At 38.9% G+C, this 21,756-nt stretch overlaps 1 protein-coding gene across 2 annotated transcripts in view; it reads left to right on the top strand.

The window, feature by feature from the left end:
- Window positions 1-21,756, top strand: part of BRCC3 (BRCA1/BRCA2-containing complex subunit 3) — a 79,331-nt gene that overhangs the window by 43,640 nt on the left and 13,935 nt on the right. Inside the window, exon 8 of one of the 2 annotated variants that reach the window (XM_014479367.2) lies at window positions 4,066-4,140. The exons of the other annotated variant lie outside the window; for it this stretch is intronic. Coding sequence (XP_014334853.2) covers window positions 4,066-4,140 — 75 coding nt within the window. The remainder of the gene's footprint in view (window positions 1-4,065; window positions 4,141-21,756) is intronic. 2 annotated transcript variants of the gene reach the window in all.

Raw genomic sequence — 21,756 nt, 5'->3', positions numbered from 1 at the left:
ATATATATTTTTTATCATTGTAATAGTTGTATGTGCTGGGGACAGGCTACATCAGACTGGAATTTCTCTTTATTAATCACCTTATCCCTTCTGAGGGTGTAGATTTTTCCCTCGCTATTTAAATTATATTTATTTATTTTTGGCTGCACTGGGGATTGGGCTTTCTCTCGTTGTGGCAAGCAGGGGCTACTCTCTGAATGCAGTGTGTGTGGTTTCTCTCATTGCAGAGCAGGGGTTCTAGGCTCTCAGGCTTCAGTATTTCCAAGACATGGGCTCAGCAATTGTAGCTCACAGACTCAGAGCACAAGGCTCCATAGTTATGGCACACAGGCTTAGTTGCTCCACGGCACATGGCATCTTGAGGGGGGTGACTGTCAATCTCAAGGTCTTCCCTGTAGCTCAAATGGTAAATAATCTGCCTGTGATGCAGGAGACCCAGGTTCAATCCCTGGGTCGGGAAGATCCCCTGGAGGAGAGAATGGCCATCCACTCCAGTATTCTGGCCTGGAGAATCCCATGGACCAGAGGAGCCTGGCGGGCTACAGCCCATGGGCTCGCAAAGAGTCGGACATGACCGAGTGACTGACCCTATGTGGGATCTTCCCGAATCAGGGATCGAACCTGTGTGTCCTGCATTGGCAGGTGGATTCTTTACCACTGAGCCACCAGCGAAGCCCTTCCTCACTATTTAAATCTCTTTGTTTCTCCCCCCCCCGCCCGGGTTTTCTCTGAGTCAATTATGGTAATTTATATTTCCTAGAAAATTATCCATTCCATCTAACTTTTCCATTTTCTTGGCTTGAGGAAATATACATATTTAAAAAATATTTTTATTTAAAAATATTTTATTTTTATTTATTTATTATTATTTTTTTCTAATTTTATTTTATTTTTAATCTTTACATAATTGTATTAGTTTTGCAAATATCAAAATGAATCCGCCAGGTATACATGTGTTCCCCATCCCGAACCCTCCTCCCTCCTCCCTCCCCATACCAACCCTCTGGGCCGTCCAGTGCACCAGCCCCAAGCATCCAGCATCGTGCATCGAACCTGGACTGGCAACTCGTTTCCTACATGATATTTTACATGTTTCAATGCCATTCTCCCAAATCTTCCCACCCTCTCCCTCTCCCACAGAGTCCATAAGACTGTTCTATACATCAGTGTCTCTTTTGCTGTCTCGTATACAGAGTTATTGTTACCATCTTTCTAAATTCCATATATATGCGTTAGTATACTGTATTTATGTTCAACATCACTCATTATCAGAGAAATGCAAATCAAAACCACTATGAGGTACCATTTCACACCAGTCAGAATGGCTGCGATCCAAAAGTCTACAAATAATAAATGCGGGAGAGGGTGTGGAGAAAAGGGAACCCTCTTACACTGTTGGTGGGAATGCAACCTAGTACAGCCACTATGGAGAACAGTGTGGAGATTCCTTAAAAAACTGGAAATAGAACTGCCTTATGATCCAGCAATCCCACTGCTGGGCATACACACTGAGGAAACCAGAAGGGAAAGAGACACGTGTACCCCAATGTTCATCGCAGCACTGTTTATAATAGCCAGGACATGGAAGCAACCTAGATGTCCATCAGCAGATGAATGGATAAGAAAGCTGTGGTACATATACACAATGGAGTATTACTCAGCCATTATTTTTATTTATTTTTATTAAATGTTTAATTAAAAAAAGTTTATTTTTTAAATGTTTCATTTTCTTTGTAGCATTTATCACTGTGCTGTGCTGTGCTGTGGCTTCAGTCATGTCTGACTCTGTGTGACCCCATGGACTGTAGCCTGCCAGGCGCCTCTGTCCATGGGATTCTCCAGGCAAGAATACTGGAGTGGGTTGCCATGCCCTCCTCCAGGGGACCTACCCAACCCAGGGATGGAACCTGGGTCTTCTGCAGTGTGGGTGATTTCTTTACCGTCTGAGCCAAGTAATTTAATTTTTTATTCATTATTTATGGTCTCTCCACTAGACTTGTCTCTCTGACTGTGGGGCCTATGTCAGGGCCTGCCACACAGCAGCCATTCAGTAAATGTTTCTCAGGTGAATGATTGTGTGATATTTCTTTTAAGTATGTCCCCTTTTCCATTGCTAATGCTGTTTACTTGCTGTTTTCTTGATACTGTTTGCAGAGGCTTATCTATTTTGTTGGTCTTTTCAAAGGACCAGCATTAGGTTCTCTTGATCAACTCAATTTCTTTATCTTCTTTTTAAAAAAATATTCTGTTTTTCCCTTTAGCAGTTTCTTCATTTTATTTTCTGGATGTTTTAATATTGCTGTGTTGTTCTTATTTTTATCTTATTCTAAATTCTTGAGGTGAAAACTAAGTTTATTTTCTGTCTCCCTTGTTTTCTGATAAATACATTTAAGGCCATAAATTTTCCTTCTCACTTGTCTCCATTACATAGGTTTTGTTGTATAGTAGTTCCAGTGAGGTTTTTTAACTTCTAACTCATTTTGTTTTCTGGTTTTATTTCCTATTCAACTTGAGAGTTATTTAGAAATACATTTAAAAATTTCCAGGTGTGTGGATCTGCACTGGAGTTTGAAGGGATATTTTTTCTTCTTATGTTAACTTTTAACAGTACGTGATGGTAGCTGTTGCCTGTGTGATATCAGCTTTATGGAAGTTTTTTGGTTATTTCCTTTGTTACCTAGAACAGGGATCCACAAAATACAGCTTGTAGGCCACATGGGCCTGGTGCCTATTATGGAAATCAAGTTTTCTTGGAATATAGCCATACCCATTTGCTTACATACTACCTATGACTTGTTGCGTGCTGTGGCCCATGGGGTCAAGAAGAGTCAGACACGACTGAGCAACTGAACTGATGACTAGTTTCCAGTTAACAACTGGAAAGCTGAATGGTTGGAACAGAGACCTTGGGGCCCACACAGCTTAAAAAATTTACTATTTGGCCTGTCCATGAAAAGGTTGTTGCCTGACTTAAAACATGGTCAACTTTCATAACTTTTTCATACGAAGTGAAAGATATGTGTATTGTCTTGAGTCTAAGTCCCTTATAACCTTGTATGACTGTGTATGTGTGAGTTTATTCCTTTACTTAGGATTCCCTGGTGGCTCAGACAGTAAAGCATCTGCCTGCAATGCGGGAGACCCGGGTTCGATCCCTGGGTCAGGAAGATCCCCTGGAGAAGGAAATGGCAACCCACTCCAGTACCTTTGCCTAGAAAATTCCATGGATGGAGGAGCCTGGTGAGCTACAGTCCATGGGGTCGCAGAGTCGGACACAACTGAGCAACTTCACTTTATTCCTGTACTTTATTCTGTTCTATTGGTCTATGGTCTGTTTCTTATGCCAGTACCATAGTCTTCTGATTACTGTTGCTGTTATACAGATCCTTATTTCCTTCCTCATTGAGAGAGATGTATATAAACCTCCCATTGTAACTAAATTTGTTTACTTCCTATAGTTTAATCACGGTAAGCTTTATGTGGGCTTCCCTCATGGCTCAGCTGGTAAAGAGTCTGCCTGCAATGCAGGAGACCTGGGTTCAATCCCTGGGTGGGGAAGATCACTTGGAGAAGGGAAAAGCTACCCACTCCATTATTCTGGTCTGGAGAATCCCATGGACAGAGGAGCCTGGCGGGCTACAGTCCACGGGGTCGCAAAGAGTCAGACACGACTGAGTGACTAACATACTGACTTTGTGTATTCTGAAGCTGTATTGTTAGTGCATAAAGAATGGATAAAGGTTCATAACTTTTTATATTTTTTCTTCCTAAACTATGAAATGTCTATCTTTGTCCCATCTATTTATGCATATATTTAAATATGCCTTGAATGCTTTCTTTATAAAGAATATTATTATTTGATTCCTGTAGCTGTTACACAGTAATAGTTGAACCTCTTAGGATGAGGAGGTTCAACTATATATATTAGGAAAAAATAATAAATAAAATTAAGAAATATTCTTGCTTGGGTAGAAGAAGTCTGGAGATAGTTGTTCCAGGACTCTGTGATATTATCAGACTCCTACCTTCTGCTTCACCATCTTGGTGTATGGTTTCCATCCTAAGGTCCCCTCGTGGTCCCCGAGACTTCTGGAGCTCCAGCCAGCACATCTCCATTGAGGGACAGAAGGAGGAGGAAAGGTAGGAGGACAAAAAGGATCTGGGCCCAGGTCTGCTGGTTTCTAATAAGTAACCCTCCCAGACAGTCCCAGAAAACGATTCCATTTTCATCTCCTTGGCAGAATTTAGTCAGGTCCCCTCGCCTGATCTCCCAGGGAGGCCTGTCAAGATACCTCTGTCCTGGCTGAAACTTGGCCTTCTGTTACCAAGGAGATTTTAATTGATACAGCCAGCAATCTCTGTCACTCCCTGTTTGCATGTTGCAGTTCTTGTCAGTGTCCTTTCCTGTTATAACTTTTTTTTTTCCCATCTCTTTATTCTCAATCTTCCTCAGTTATTTTGTTTTGAGTATGTCTCTTGTAAACAGAATGTAGCAAGATCTTGAGTTATTTGCTTTTAAGCAATCAGAACATCTATTATTAGGTGAATGCAATGCATTCATTTATTATTGTTGATACATGTGGCAATATGATTACCATTATTCTTTCTGCATTCTTTTTGTCATACATCCTGCTTAATTCTTTTTACCTTTCCTTTTTTTTGTTACTCTGATGGAGTTTTCCGTTACCTGTTTTTTTTTTTTTTTTCAGTTTTAGAAATTGTCCTTACTGTTTTCTTTCTTTTAGTCATTACTCTTCATGTTTTACAACATTGTTTTGAAATAATTGCAGATTTACAGAAAGTTGCAAGACTAGTACAAAGGATTCCTGTGTACCTTCTACCCAGCTCCCTCAAATGTCAGAATTTTATCATATTTCCATTATCTTTTTTCTTTATACCGATGCATTATTTTTCCTGATCCATTTGAAGATAAGAACACAGGCCAGTTATTCTGGGAAAATGTCCTTTGTTTTGGATTTGTTTATGTTTTGTCATAATTAGATGGAGATTATGCAATTTTGGCAATAATACCACAAAAGTGATATTGTGTTCTTAGTGATTTGTTTTAGGAGGCACATGATATCAATTTGTCCCATCATATGTGACCGGAGCTTTGCATGTGCTTAATGTCTATGAGGTTTTCCACTGTAAATTTTTACCATTGAAATTAGTAAGTATCTTGTGGGGAGTTTTAGCATTCATTAAATGAGTCTTTCCTAATTGTTTATTACTAAAATGGTTATCAAAGGCAATGGTCTAATTCCATCATTCCACCTACATTTACTAGTTAGCATTCCACTGCAGGGAAGGGCTTGTCCTTCTTGCTATTTGTTTATTTATTTACATTAGTGTGGACACCTGGATTCTTGTTTTACTAATAGGTTTTAACCCATTATTGTCACCAGCTATTTTGAGACACACATTGTTTCAGAATTGGCCATTGGAAGCCCCTCCTATGTTCTCTTGACATGTTCCCACCATTCTTTGAGTACTACCTGATATTCTAACACAAGAAGATGTTGCAGCTTCATCTCTTCCTTTTCCTGCATTCAGTCCTAGATTTAGCATTTCTCCAAGGAACTGGTTCTTTTTATTTTTTAAGCAGTTTTACTGAGGTATAATTGACATAAACTACACGTTTAAAGTATACAATTTGATAAGTTTTGACATATACATACCTATACATACCATCACCACAATCAAGACGATAAAGACATCCATCATCCTTCAAATTTTTTTATGCCCCTTTGTAATTCCTCCCTCTTGCCATTTCATGTCCCTCCTCAAACCCCAGGAAACCCTGGCTTGCTGTCACTAAAGATTACTCTGCATTTTCTAGAAATCTGCATATATGTAGAGGCTCAGCAGTAGAGAATCCAATGCAGGAGATGTGGGTTTGATCCCTGGGTCAAGAAGATCCCCTGGAGGAGGAAATGGCAACCCACTCTAGTATTCTTCCCCGGGAAATCCCATAAATATAGGAGTCTGGCAGGCTACAGTCCATGGGATCACAGAGTCAGACATGACTGAGTGACTGAGCATGCACACACACACATAGAATATGTAGTTTGTTTCCTTTCAAACAACAGAATTATTTTGAAATTCATCCATGTTATAGGATATATCAATAGTTCATTATTTTCATTATAGAACAGTATTAAATCTTAGAGCTAATGCCACAGTTTCTTTATCCATTCACCTGTTGATAGATATTTGAGTTACTTGCAGTTTTTGTCTATTACAAATAAAGCTGCTTTGAACATTAGTGTGCAAATTTTTGTATGGACATATACTGTCTCTTCCCTTATGAAATACCTAGGAGCAGACTGGCTGATGCATATGGTAGGTGTATATTTAACTTTTTCAGAAATTACCAGGCTGATTTCTAAAATAGCCTGCTGGGATTTTTTTATTGGGATGATATTGACTCTGTTGATCATTTTGAAGAGAATTGATATCTTAAGATACTGAGTTTTCCAGTCCATGAACATGGTATATGTGTCCATTTATTTAGGTCGTGAATTCTCTCAACAATTTATTGTCATTTTCAGTGTATAGGTCTTGCATATCTTTTGTCAGACTTATCCCCACATATTACATGTTTTTATCATCCTGTTTTAATTTCATTTCCTACTACTGTTCTTTGCTGCTATACAAAATACATTTGATTTTTTTATATTGATTGTATCCTACAACTTGGCTACATTCACTTGTTAATTTTGGTAACTTTTTCTGAAGAGTCTGTTGGACTGCCTATTAATACATAGATCATCATCTGTGATTAAAGGAAGTTTTACTTCTTTCTTTCCAATCTGGATGTTTATTTTTCTCACCTTACTGCATTCAATGAGAGCTTTAATAAACTGCTGAATACAGGTTAAAGACAGTGAGAGCAGTCATGGTAGCCTTCTTCTTGATCTATGGAGAAATCAGCATTTCAGCATTAAGTATGATGTTGTTGTTCAGTTGCTAAGTCCTGTCCGACTGACTCTTTGCAACCCCATGGACTGCAGCACACCAGATTTCCCTGTCCTTCACTAACTACTGGAGTCTGCTCCAACTCATGAACACTAAGTTGGTGATGCCATCCAACTATCTCATCCTCTGTTGCCCCTTTCTCCTCCTGCCTTCAATGTTTACCAGCATCAGGGTCTTTTCCAATGAGTCTGCTCTTCGCATCAGGTGAACATGGTATTGAAGGATCAGCCTCAGCATCAGTCCTTCAAATTAATATTCAAGGTTCATTTCCTTTAGGATTGACTGGTTTCATCTCCTCACAGACCAAGGGACTCACAGAGTTTTCTCCAGCACCACAGTTGGAAAGCGTGAATTCTTTGGCATTCAGTCTTCCTTATGGTCCAGCTCTCACATCCATATATGACTACTGAAAAACCATAGATCTGACAGTACAGACTGTTGTCAAAGTGATGTCTCTGCTTTTTAATATGCTGTCTAGGTTGCCAAAGCTTTTCTTCCAAGAAGCCCAAGGAGTCTTTTAATTTTGTGGCTGCAGTCACCATCTGCAATGATTTTGGAGCCCAAAAAATAAAGTCTGTCACTGTTTCCATTCTTTAACCATCTGTTTGCCATAAAGTGATGGGACTGGATGCCATGATCTTTGATTTTTGAATGCTGAGTTTTAAGCCAGCATTTTCACTCTACTCTTTCACCCTCATCAAGAGGCTCTTTAGTTCTTCTTCACTTCCTACCATTAGAGTGGTATCATCCGCATATCTGAGGATGTTGATATTTCTCCAAGCAATCTTGACTACAGTTTGTGCTTCATCCAGCCCAGCATTTCGCATGATGTACTCTGCATAGCAGTTAAATAAGCAGGGTGACAATATACAGCCTTGACATACTCCTTTCCCAATTTTGAACCAGTTCATTGTTCCATGTCTGGTTCTAACTGTTGCTTCTTGGCCTGCATACAGGTTTCTCAGGAGGCACATAAGGTGATCTGGTATTCCTACCTCTTAAAAATTTTCCACAGTTTGTTGTGATCCACACAGGCTCAGATGATAAAGAATCTGCCTGAAATGCAGGAGACCTGGATTTGATCCCAGGGTTGGGAAGATACCTTGGAGAAGGAAATGGAAACCCACTCCAGTCTTCTTGCTTGGAGAATCTCCATGGACAGAGGAACCTGGCGGGCTGCAGTAAATGGGGTTGCAAAGAGTCGGACACGACTGAGTGACTAAGTGCACACATAGTCAAAGACTTTCACGAAGTCAATGAAGGAGAAATAGATGTTTTTCTGGAACTCCCTTGCTTTTTCTACGAGCCAATGGATTTTGGAAACTTGATTTCTGGTTCCTCTGCCTTTTCTAAATCCAGCTTGTACATCTGGATTCTTGGTTCACATGCTGTTCAGGCCTAGCTTGAAGGATTTTTTTGAGCATGACCTTGTTAGCATGTGAAATGAGTGCAGTTGTGCAGTAGTTTGAACATTCTTCGGCACTGTCCTTCTTTGGGATTATAATGAAAACTGATTTTTTCCAGTCCTGTGGTCACTGCTGAGTGCTCCAAATTTGCTGGCACATTGAGTGCAGCACTTTAACAGCATTATCTTTTAGGATTTGAAATAGCTCAGCTGGAATGCTATCACTTCCACTAGCTCTGTTCATAGTAATGCTTCCTAAGGCCCACTTGACTTCACACTCCAGGATGTCTGGTTCAAAGTTAGTGACCACACCATCGTGGTTATGCAGGTCATTAAGATGTTTTTGGTTCAGTTCTTCTGTGTATTCTTGCCACCTCTTCTTAATCTTTTCTGCTTCTCTTAGGTCCATACCATTTCTGTCTTTTATTGTGCCCATCTTTGCATGAAATTTTCCCTTGGTACCTCTAATTTTGTTGAAGATATCTCTGGTCTTTCCCATTCTATTGTTTTTCTCTATTTCTTTGCATTGTTCACTTAAGAAGGCTTTCTTGTCTCTCCTTGCTATTGTTTGGAACTCTGCATTCAGATAGATATATGTTTTCTTTTCTCCTTTTCTTCTCAGACAACCATTTTGTGTTCTTGAATTTCTTTTTCTTTGGGATGGTTTTGGTCACTGCCTCCTGTACAGTGTTACAAACCTCCATCCCTAGTTCAGGCACTCCACCAGATTGAATCCCTTGAATCTATTTGTCACCTCCACTGTATAATAGGGGATTTTATTTAGGTTATACCTGAATGGCCCAGTGGTTTTCTCTGCTTTGTTCAGTTTAAGCCTAATTTTTGCAATAAGGAGCTCATGATCTGAACCACAGTCAGCTTCCAGTCTTGTTTTGCTGACTTCTCCACATTTGACTGCAAAGAATATAATCAGTCTGATTTTGCTGTTGACCATCTGGTGATGTCCACGTATACAGTCATCTTTTGTGTTTTTGGACAAGGGTGTTTGCTATGACCAGTGCATACTCTTGGCAAAACTCTGTTAGCCCTTGCCTTGCTTCATTCTGTACCCCAAGGCCAAACTTAACCTGTTACTTCTGGTTATCTCTTGACTTCCTACTTTTGCATTCCATTCTGTATGATGAAAAGGACATCTTTTCTGCTGTTAGTTATATAAAATCTTGTAGGTCTTCACAGAACCATTCAACTTCAGCTTATTCAGGATTAGTGGTCAGGGTGTAGACTTGGATTGCTGTGATACGCCTTGGAAACAAACAGAGATCATTCTGTTGTTATTGAGATTGCATCCAAGTACTGCATTTCAGACTCTTTTGTTGACTGTGAGGGCTACTGCATTTCTTCTAAGGGGTTCTTGCCCACAGAAGTAGATACAGTGGACGTTTTAATTAAATTAGCCCATTCCCGTCCATTCTACTTCACTGATTCCTAAAATGTTGAAGTTCACTCTTGCCATCTCCTGTTTGACCACTTCCAATTTACTTTGATTCATGGACCTAAAGTTCCAGGTTCCTATGCAGTATTATTGTTCACAGCATCAGCCTTCACTTTCACCACCAGACTCATCCAAACTGAGCATCATTTCCAATTTGGCCCAGCAGCTGCATTCCTTCTTTCAGTTCAGTTAAGTTCAGTTGCTCAGTTGTGTCCAACTCTTTGTGACCCCATGGACTGCAGTATGCCAGGCTTCCATGTCCATTGAGTCAGTGATGCCATCCAGCCATCTCATCTTCAGTCGTCCCCTTCTTTTCCTGCCTTCAATCTTTCCCAGCACCAGGGTCTTTTCAAATGAGTCAGCACTTTGCATCAGGTTGCCAAAGTATTGGAGTTTCAACTTCAATATCAGTCCTTCAATGAATACTCAGGACTGATCTACTTTAGGATGGACTGGTTTGATATTCTTACAGTCCAAGGGACTCTCAAGAGTGTTCTCCAACACCACAGTTCAAAAGCATCAATTATTTGGCACTAAGCTCTCTTTATAGTCCCACTCTCATATCCACACTGGAAAAACCATAGCCTTGACTAGATGGACCTTTGTTGACAAAGTAATGTCTCTACTTTTTAATATGCTATCTAGGTTGGTCATAACTTTTCTTTTTTTAATATAAATTTATTTATTTTAATTGGAGGCTAATTACTTTAAAATACTGTATTGGTTTTGCCATACATCAACATGAATCCGCCACAGGTATACACGTGTTCCCCATACTGAACCCCCCTCCCACCTCCCTCCCCATACCATCCCTCTGGGTCATCCCAGTGCACCAGCCCCAAGCATCCTGTATCATGCATTGAACCTGGACTGGCAATTCATTTCATATACGATATTATACATGTTTCAATGCCATTCTCCCAAATCATCCCACCCTCTCCCTCTCCCACAGAGTCCAAACGACTGTTCTATACATCTGTGTCTCTTTTGCTGTCTCGCATAGTTACCATTACCATCTTTATAAATTCCATATATATGCGTTAGTATACTGTATTGGTGTTTTCTTTCTGGCTTACTTCACTCTGTATAATAGGGTCCAGTTTCATCCACCTCATTAGAACTGATTCAAATGTAATCTTTTTAATGGCTGAGTAATACTCCATTGTGTATATGTACCACAGCTTTCTTATCCATTCATCTGCTGATGGACATCTAGCTTGCTTCCATGTCCTGGCTATTATAAACAGTGCTGTGATGAACATTGAGGGTACACGTGTCTCTTTCAATTCTGGTTTCCTTGGTGTGTATGCCCAATAGTGGGATTGCTGGGTCATAAGGCAGTTCTGTTTCCAGTTTTCTAAGGAATCTCCACACTGTTCTCCATAGTGGCTGTACTAGTTTGCATTCCCACCAACAGTGTAAGAGGGTTCCCTTTTCTCCACACCCTCTCCAACGTTTATTGCTTGTAGACTTTTGGATAGCGGCCATTCTGACTGGCATGAAATGGTACTTCATTGTGGTTTTGATTTGCATTTCTCTGATAATGAGTGATGTTGAGCATCTTTTCATGTGTTTGTTAGCCATCTGTATATCTTCTTTGGAGAAATGTCTGTTTAGTTTTTGGCCCATTTTTTGATTGGGTCGTTTATTTTTCTGGAATTGAGCTGCAGGAGTTGCTTGTATATTTTTGAGATTAGTTGTTAGTCAATTGCTTCATTTGCTATTATTTTCTCACATTCTGAAGGCTATCTTTTCACCTTGCTTATAGTTTCCTTTGTTGTACAGAAGCTCTTAATTTTAATTAGGTGCCATTTGTTTATTTTTGCTTTTATTTCCAATAATCTAGGAGGTCGGTCATAGAGAATCCTGCTGTGATTTATGTCAGAGATTGTCTTGCCTATGTTCTCCTCTAGGAGTTTTATAGTTTCTGGTCTTATGTTTAGATCTTTAATCCATTTTGAGTTATTTTTGTGTATGGTGTTAGAAAGTATTCTAGTTTCATTCTTTTACAAGTGGTTGACCACTTTTCCCAGCACCACTTGTTAAAGAGATTGTCTTTTCTCCATTGTATATTCTTGCCCCCTTTTTCAAAGATAAGGTGTCCATAGGTGCATGGATTTATCTCTGCACTTTCTGTTTCATTGATCTATAATTCTGTCTTTGTGCCAGTACCATACTGTCTTGATGACTGCGGCTTTGTAGTAGAGCCTGAAGTCAGGCAGGTTGATTCCTCCAGTTCCATTCTTCTGTCTCAAAATTGCTTTGGCTATTCGAGGTTTTTTGTATTTCCATACAAATTGTGAAATTATTTGTTCTAGCTCTGAAAAATACTGTTGGTTGCTTGATAGGGATTGCATTGAATCTATAGATTGCTTTGGGTAGTATACTCATTTTCACTATATTTATTCTTCATATCCATGAACATGGTATATTTCTCCATCTATTATTGTCCTCTTTGATATCTTTCACCAGTGTTTTATAGTTTTCTATATATAGGTCTTTAGTTTCTTTAGGTAGATATACTCCTAAGTATTTTATTCTTTTCATTGCAATGGTGAATGGAATTGTTTCCTTAATTTCTCTTTCTATTTTCTCATTATTAGTGTATAGGAATGCAAGGGATTTCTGTGTGTTGATTTTATATCCTGCAACTTTACTATATTCATTTCTTAGCTCTAGTACTTTTCTGGTGGAGTCTTTAGGGTTTTCTATGTAGTGGATCATGTAATCTGCAAACTGAAATTTTTACTTCTTCTTTTCCAACTTGGATTGCTTTTATTTCTTTTTCTGCTCTGATTGCTGTGGCCAAAACTTCCAAAACTATGTTGAATAGTAGTGGTGAGAGTGGGCACCCTTGTCTTGTTCCTGACTTTAGAGGAAATGCTTTCAATTTTTCACCATTGAGGATAATGTTTGCTCTGGGTTTGTCATATATAGCTTTTATTATGTTGAGGTATGTTCCTTCTATTCCTGCTTTCTGGAGAGTTTTTATCATAAATGGATGTTAAAATTTGTCAAGGGATTTCTCTGCATCTATTGAGATAATCATGTGGCTTTTATTCTTCATTTTGTTATTGTGGTGTATTACATTGATCGATTTGCAGATATTGAAGAATCCTCGTACCCCTGGGATAAAGCCCACTTGGTCATGGTGTATGATCTTTTTAATGTGTTGTTGGATTCTGATTGCTAGAATTTTGTTAAGGATTTTTGCATCTATGTTCATCAGTGATATTGGCCTGTAGTTTTCTTATTTTTCTGTGGCATCTTTGTCAGGTTTTGGTATTAGGGTGATGGTGGCCTCATAGAATGAGTTTGGACGTTTACCTTCTTCTGCAATTTTCTGGAAGAGTTTGAGTAGGATAGGTGTTTACTCTTCTCTGAATTTTTTGTAGAATTCAGCTGTGAAGCCATCTGGACCTGGGCTTTTGTTTGCTGGAAGATTTCTGATTACAGTTTCAATTTCTGTGCTTGTGATGCATCTGTTAAGATTTTCTGTTTCTTCCTGGTCCAGTTTTGGAAAGTTGTACTTTTCTAAGAATTTGTCCATTTCTTCCAAGTTGTCCATTTTATTTGCATATAGTTGCTGATTATAGTCTCTTATGATCCTTTGTATTTCTGTGTTGTATATGGTGATCTCTCCATTTTCATTTCTAATTTTATTGATTTGATTTTTCTCCCTTTGTTTCTTGATGATTCTGGCTAATGGTTTGTCAATTTTATTTATCCTTTCAAAGAACCAGCTTTTGGGTTTGTTGATTTTTGCTATGGTCTCTTTTGTTTCTTTTGCATTTATTTCTGCCCTAATTTTTAAGATTTCTTTCCTTCTACTAACCCTGGGGTTCTTCATTTCTTCCTTTTCTAGTTGCTTTACGTGTAGAGTTAGGTTCTTTATTTGACTTTTTTCTTGTTTCTTGAGGTATGCCTATATTGCTATGAACCTTCCCCTTAGCACTGCTTTTACAGTGTCCCATAGGTTTTGGGTTGTGTTTTCATTTTCATTCGTTTCTATGCATATTTTGATTTCTTTTTTGATTTCTTCAGTGATTTGTTGGGTATTCAGCAGTGTGATGTTCAGCCTCCTTATGTTGGAATTTTTAATAGTTTTTCTCCTGTAATTGAGATCTAATCTTACTGCATTGTGGTCAGAAAAGATGCTTGGAATGATTTCAATTTTTTTTAATTTACCAAGGCTAGATTGATACCCCAGAATATGATCTTTCCTGGAGAAGGTTCCGTGTGCACTTGAGAAAAAGGTGAATTTCATGGTCATAACTTTTCTTCCAAGGAGTAAGTGTCTGTTTATTTCATGGCTGCAGTCACCATCTGCAGTAATTTTGGAGCCCTAAAAATAAAGTCTGACACTGTTTCCACTGTTTTTCCATCTATTTGCCATGAAGTGATGGGACCAGATGCCATGATCTTTGTTTTCTGAATGTTGAGCTTTAAACCAACTTTCTTACTTTCCTCTTTCACTTTCATCAAGAGGCTCTTTAGTTCTTCTTCACTTTCTACCATAAGGGTGGTGTCATCTGCATATCTGAGGTTATTGATATTTCTCCCGGCAATCTTGATTCTGGCTTGTGCTTCATCCAGCCCAGCATTTCTCCTGATGTACTCTGCATATAAGTTAATAAGCAGGGTGAAAGTATATAGCCAGATGTACTCCTTTTCCTGTTTGGAACTAGTCTGTTGTTCCACGTCCACTTCTAACTGTTACTTACTGACCTGCGTACAGATTTCTCAAGTCAGGTGGTCTGGTATTCACATCTCCTGAAAAATTTTCCACAGTTTATTGTGATCCACACACTCAAAGGCTTTGTAGTAGTCAATAAAGCAGAAATAGATGTTTTTCTGGAACTCTCTTGGTTTTTTGATGATCCAGTGGATGTTGGCAATTTGAACTCTGGTTTCTCTGCCTTTTCTAAAACCAGCTTGAACATCTGGAATTTCACAGTTCACGTATTGCTGAAGGTTGGCTTGGAGAAGTTTGAACATTACTTTGCTAGCGTGTGAGATGAGTGCAGTTGTGCGATACTTTGAGCATTTTTTGGTATTGCTTTTCTTAGGGCTTGGAATTAAAACTGACCTTTTCCAGTCCTGTGGCCACTGCTGAGTTTTCCAAATTTGCTGGCATATTGAGTTCAGCACTTTCACAGCATCATCTTTTAGGATTTGAATTAGTTCAACTGGAATTCCATCACCTCCACTCACTTTGCTCATAGTGATGCTTCTTCATAAGGCCCACTTGACTTCACATTCCATGATGTCTGGCTCTAGGTCAGTGATCACACTATTGTGATTATCTGGATCGTGAAGATCTTTTTTGTACAGTTCCTCTGTGTATTCTTGCCACCTTTTTTCAATATCTTCTGCTTCTGTTAGGTCCATACCATTTCTGTCCTTTATCGAGCCCATCTTTGCAGGAAATGTTCCCTTGGTATCTCTAATTTTCTTGAAGAGATCTCTAGTCTTTTCCATTCTGTTGTTTTCCTCTTTTCTTTGCATTGATCGCTGAGGAAGGCTTTCTTATCTCTTCTTGCTATTCTTTCAAACTCTGCCTTCAGATGCTTATAGCTTTCCTTTTCTCCTTTGCTTTTCACTTCTCTTCTTTTCACAGCTATTTGGAAGGCCTCCCCAGACAGCCATTTTGCTTTTTTGCATTTCTTTTCCATGGGGATGGTCTTCATCCCTGTCTCCTGTACAATGTCATGAACCTCAGTCCATAGTTCATCAGGCACTCTGTCTATCAGATCTAGGCCCTTAAGTCTATTTCTCACTTCCACTGTATAATCATAAGGGATTTGATTTAGGTCATACCTGAATGGTCTAGTGGTTTTCCCCGCTTTCTTCAATTTAAGTCTGAATTTGGCAATAAGGAGTTCATGATCTGAGCCACGGTCAGCTCCTGGTCTTGTTTTTGCTGACTGTATAGAGCTTCTCCATCTTTGGCTGCAAAGAATATAATCAGTCTGATTTTGGTGTTGACCATCTGGTGATATCCATGTGTAGAGTCTTCTCTTGTGTTGTTGGAAGAGGGTGTTTGCTATGACCAGTGCATTTTCTTGACAAAACTCTATTAGTCTTTGCCCTGCTTCATTCCATGTTCTAACACAGCAGATCTCAAATTTTGTTGCACATGTGATTCTTTTGTTTGCATTTTGAATGGGTTTGTTTTTCCCACCATGACTCTTTGAGTTGTATATTTGAAGGCTATTATTTCTGTATTAACATTTTTTATGATCCTGAGTTCTTTCATTCCTTGGGTTAATTTTACATTTGATTCTCTAGAGCTTTACAGATAAATATTATGTCTTACCTGTAAATAGAAGTTGTTTTACTCTCCAGTTCTTATGCATCTGATTGACTTTCTTAGGTGCTACTGCATTGCCTAGTATCTCCTTTATATTTATATAACATTGGAAAATAGTAGGCGGTCTTACTTTGTTTCTCATCCTGGTGTAAATTCCTGTAGTATTTCACTATTAAATAAGAAAGCTGAGCACCGAAGAATTGATGTTTGAACTATGGTGTTGGAGAAGACTCTTGAGAGTCCCCTTGGACTGCAAGGAGATCCAACGAGTACGTCCTAAGGGAGATCAGTCCTGGGTATTCATTGGAAGGAGTGATGTTGAAGCTGAAACTCCAATACTTTGGCAACCTGACATGAAGAGCTGAGTCATTTCAAAAGACCCGGGTGCTAGGAAAGATTCAGGGCAGGAGGAGAAGGGGACGACAGAGGATGAGATGGTTGGATGGCATTACTGACTCAATGGATATGAGTTTGGTAAACTCTGGGAGTTGGTGATGGACAGGGAGGCCTGGCGTGCAGCAGTTCATTGGGTCACAAAGAGTTGGACACGACTGAGTGACTGAACTGATACATATGCTTTCCTATTAAGAAAATTAAGGAACTGAAGATGGTGGAGTAGATGGACGTGCATTCATCTCCTGTAAGAACACCAAAATCACACTAGCTGGTGAACAACCATTGAAAGGAGGATGTTGAAACCCACCAAAAAATAAATACCCCATGTTCAGGGACAAAGGAAAAACCACGAGATGTTAGGATGGGTACAATCATGTTACAGTCATACCCCATGTCTGCCAGAGACTCTTGTGCTGTGCTAAGTGGCTTCAGTCATGTCAGACTCTTTGCGACCCCGTGGACTGTAGCCCACCAGGCTTTTCTGTTCTATTGGATTCTCCAGGCAAGAATACTGGAGTGGGCTGCGCTCTTCCTGAACCAGGGATTGAACCATTGAGCCTATAGCCCTACCATGAAGACTGCAGACTCCAGGACTGGGCCGCCTCAGGCCAAACTATAGGGAGGAAACACAATCCCACACATCAGCAGAAAATTGGATTAAAGATTTACTAAATATGATCCTGCCCACCAGTGTAAGACCCACAGCCAGCCCCTCACGTTAGGAAGCTTGCACAAGTCTCTTATCCTCATCCATCAAAGAGCAGACAGATTGAAAACCACAATCACAGGAAAGGTGCCAAAATGATCACATGGATCACAGCCTTGTGTAACTCACTGAGGCTATGAGCCATGCCATGCAGAAGAGCTGGCAAGAATACACAGAAGAACTGTACAAAAAAGATCTTCACAACCCAGAGAATGACAATTGTGTGATCACTCACCTAGAGCCAGACATCCTGGAGTGTAATGTCAAGTGGGCCTTAGGAAGCATTACTATGAACAGAGCTAGAAGAGGTGATGGCATTCCAGCTGAGCTATTTCACATCCTAAAAGATAACGCTGTTAAAGTGCTGCACTCAATATGCCAGCAAATTTAGAGCACTCAGCAGTGACCACAGGATTGGAAAAGATCAGTTTTCATTCCAGTCCCAAAAAGGGAATGCAAGAGAATGTTTAAACTGCTGCACAAATTGCATTCATTTCACTTGCTAGCAAGGTCATGCTCAAAATCCTTCAAGCTAGGCTTGAACAGCATGTGAACCAAGAACTTCCGGATGCACAAGCTGGATTATGAAAGGGAGAAGAACCAGAGATCAAATTTCCAACATCCATTGGCTCATAGAAAAAAGAAAAGGAGTTTCAGAAAAACATCTATTTCTCCTTCATTGACTACATGAAAGCCTTTGACTGTCTGGATCACAACAAACTGTGGAAAATTTTTAAGGAGGTTGGAATACCAGATCACCTCAGCTGCCTCCTGAGAAACCTGTATGCAGGTCAAGAAGCAACAGTTAGAACCTGACATGGAGCAATGAAGTCGTTCAAATTTGGGAAAGGAGTATGTCAAAGCTGTATATTGTTACCCTGCTTATTTCACTTCTTTGCAGAATACATCATGAGCAATGCTGTGCTGGATGAATCAGAAGCTGGAATAAGGATTTCCAGAAGAAATATCAGCAATCTCAGATATGCAGGTGACACCACCCTAATGGCAGTAAACAAAGAGGAACTAAAGAGCCTCTTGATAAAGGTGAGAGAATGAAAATGCTGGCTTAAAACTCAACATTCAAAAAACGAAGATTTGGTATCCAGTCTCATCACCTCATGGCAAAGAGATGGGGAAAAAATGGAAACAGTGACAGAGTTTATTTTCTTGGGCTCCAAACTCACTGCAGATGGTGACTGCAGCCATGAAATTAAAAGATGCTTGTTCCTTGGAAGTAAAGCTGTGACAAACCTACACCACGTATTAAAAAGCAGAGACATCACTTTGCCGACGAAGCGGCAAATAATCAAAGCTCTGGCTTTTCCTGTAGTCATTTATGAATGTGAAAGTTGGACTGTAAAGAAGGTTGTGTGCTGAAGAATTGATTCTTTTGAACTGTGATGTTGGAGAAGACTCTTGAAAGTACTGGGACAGCGTGGAGATCAAACCAATCAGTCCTAAAGGAAACAGATTCTGAATATTCATTGGAAGAACTGATGCTGAAGCTGAAGCTCCAATACTTCAGCCACATGATGTGAAGAACTGACTCACTAGAAAAGACCCAGATGCTAGGAAAGATTGAAGGCGAGAGGAGAAGGGGACAACAGAGGATGAGATGGTTGGATGGCATCACCAACTCAATTGTTTTGTGTTTGAGGAAGCCCTGGGGGATGGTGAAGGACAGGTAAGGCTTTTGTGCTTCAGTCCACAGGGTCAGAAGGAGTCAGACACAACTTAGCGACTGAACAGCAAATTAAGAAAATATCTATAAATCCTTCATAATTACCTCTTTTTTTTTCTGTGTTTGTTCAGGAATGACTGTTGAGTTCTGTTAAGTTTTTCAGGACCTATGAAGGTAATTCAGGCTTTCTTTAGATCTGTTAATATGGTATATTATATTGATAGATTTCCTACTATTGAGCCAAGCTTGGCTTCCTGGGAAAATATGCTATGAGGTTTTCCTAATGTGTTATTGGGATGTTTTTGCCAATATTTTTAGTTTTTGCTTTTGTATCGAGTCATAAGTGATAACTTTTTGGAATTTTTTTGTATTATTAGGTTTAGGTTTCCATATCATGCTTTGTTGGGATAGTTCCTCTGTTTCTTTTATGGTAATAGATCTACTTATGCTTTTTTTTCTAATGAGGTCAGTTTTTATTGACCTGTATTTTCTTAAGAACTTATTCATTTTGTCTCATTTTCAAATTTATTTGCATAGAGATCTATCTACCAGAGAGTCTCTTATGGTATTTTAAATCTCTTCTATTTCAATAGTTACCTCCCCCTACTCATTGTTAATTTCCCCCCAAACATTTTTATGTATTAGTTTGTTTGTTCCTACTCACATTCTCACAAATTTTTACTTTATCTTTCATTATTTCCTTTATGTTTTTTTTTTTCAAATCTTCTGAATTTTATTTCCTTATGTTTTATTTTGGTTATTTTCCTGTACTTTATATTAACCTTTAGAGTTTGGAATTTATTTAATATATTTTTTGTCTTTCATTTTTATTGATGTAAGTGCTTAAGGCTATGAATTTCCACTGGTCTCAGCTTTAAGTATATCCCATGCTAGGATAGTAGCAGTATTTTTATTTTCATTATTTGTTAAAAAGTGGTTTAATTTTGGTTTTCATTTTACCCACCCATTGTATTCCTGTCTTTTTTTCCTTCTATTTGGTATCTATGCTATAGCTTTTCTGAAATGGTCCTGATCCATAATAAAAAAAAACTCAAACCTGAAGCCCTTCATTGTTTGCCTGTTTCTCCAGCCATTGCCTGGCTAACACTCATCTTTGAGGACTAAGCTCAAATTTAAGAATTCTTCTCTGATACCTGTCAACCTTCAATATCAACCCAGTTAAGTACTCCTTCTGAGAAGTAAATAGAATCCCTTCAGCTGTAGACTTCAAAACTCTATTCTGACTTATGAGTTCCGGCAAACTCTAGAGCTTCTTCATAACCTTAGTTTGGTTTGTTGATTTTAGCTTTTCAGTGGAAGTGTAACACAGAGACAGAAAAGCACACTAATTATGTGTCCAGCTCAATCAGTTTGCATAAAGATACCTACACAACCCCAACACAGGTCACGAATGTGCCTATGAAGCTAAAATATATATCAGGAAATAGAAACTTACTAGCTCCCCAGAAGCCCCTTGCGTGGCTCCTCTCAATTGCTAAGCCTTTGCTCCTTTCCAAAGGGAACCATTACGCTGATTTCTAAAAATACAGATTAGTGATTCTGTCTCATAATGGCTGCTTTAAAGTTTTGTCAGATATTTCCAGCATATGTTTCATTTTGCTTTTTTGTGTCTGTTCATTATCTTCTTCCATGCACGATGAGATTTCTGTGGTTCTTTATATGTTGAGTAATTTCGGTTCCTAGCTTGATTATTTTGGATATTACATTGTAAGTTCTGAAGTCTTGTTTATATCCATGGCTTGTATGGTATTTTGAATTTTGGTGTCCTTCCCTAATCCACCTGTTACTATTTGCTTTGCAGAGTTCACAAGTAGCCAGGCCTGGAATTCTGTCTGGGTTTTAGAGTTGAATTCAGTGCAAGATAAGGATTGTATGTGTTTATTTCATCTTGTGTGTGAAGTCATCCAATGTTTTGAGGTTTAATAATATACTTACAAATACCCTCTGAATCAAAGAATAAATCAGAAGGGAAATCAGAAAATATTTTGAGCTGAATGATCATTTTTGTAAAAAAGTAAAATTTGGGATGCAACTAAATGGGTACTTAGAGAGACATTTATAGGTCTTTGGTTCTTTCAAAGAGAGCAGTCAAATTAATAAGCCCCCAGGAAGACCAATCAAGGTAAAAATACAGAGCATAAACTTACAAATGTAGAGAATGAAAAAGGGAAAATCACTTGTAATCTTACATATTTTGAAAGGATAAGAATATATTATGAAGAATGTAAGTTAAATGGATTCATTCCTAGAAAAGCACAACTTTCCAAATCTAACAAAATACATAAAATCAGAGCATATGCAGAATACATCATGCAAAATGCCAGGCTGGATGAAGCTCAAGCTGGAATCAAGATTGCCAGGAGAAATATCAAGAACCTCAGATACGCAGATGACACCACCCTTATGGCAGAAAGTGAAGAGGAACTAAAGAGCCTCTTGATGAAAGTGAAAGAGGAGAGTAAAGAAGCTGGCCTAAAACTCAACATTCAAAAAACTATGATCATGGCATCTTGTCCCATCACTTCATGGCAAATAGAAGAGGAAGAAGTGGAAGCAGTAACAGATTTTATTTTCTCAAGCTCCAGAAGTACTGTGGACAGTAACTGCAGCCATGAAATAAAAAGATGTTTGTTCCTTGGAAGGAAACCTATGACAAAATGAAACAGCATATTAAAAATCTGAGATATCACTTTGCTGACAAAGGTCTATATATTCAAAGTTATGGTTTTTCCAGTAGTCATGTACAGATATGAGATTTGGACCATAAACAAAGTGCTAAATAATTGATGCTTTTGAATTGTGGTGC

The sequence above is a fragment of the Bos mutus genome, chromosome X, assembly GCF_027580195.1.
Source record: "Bos mutus isolate GX-2022 chromosome X, NWIPB_WYAK_1.1, whole genome shotgun sequence".
NCBI lineage: Eukaryota > Metazoa > Chordata > Mammalia > Artiodactyla > Bovidae > Bos > Bos mutus.
This window is presented reverse-complemented; position numbering and strand designations above follow the sequence as displayed.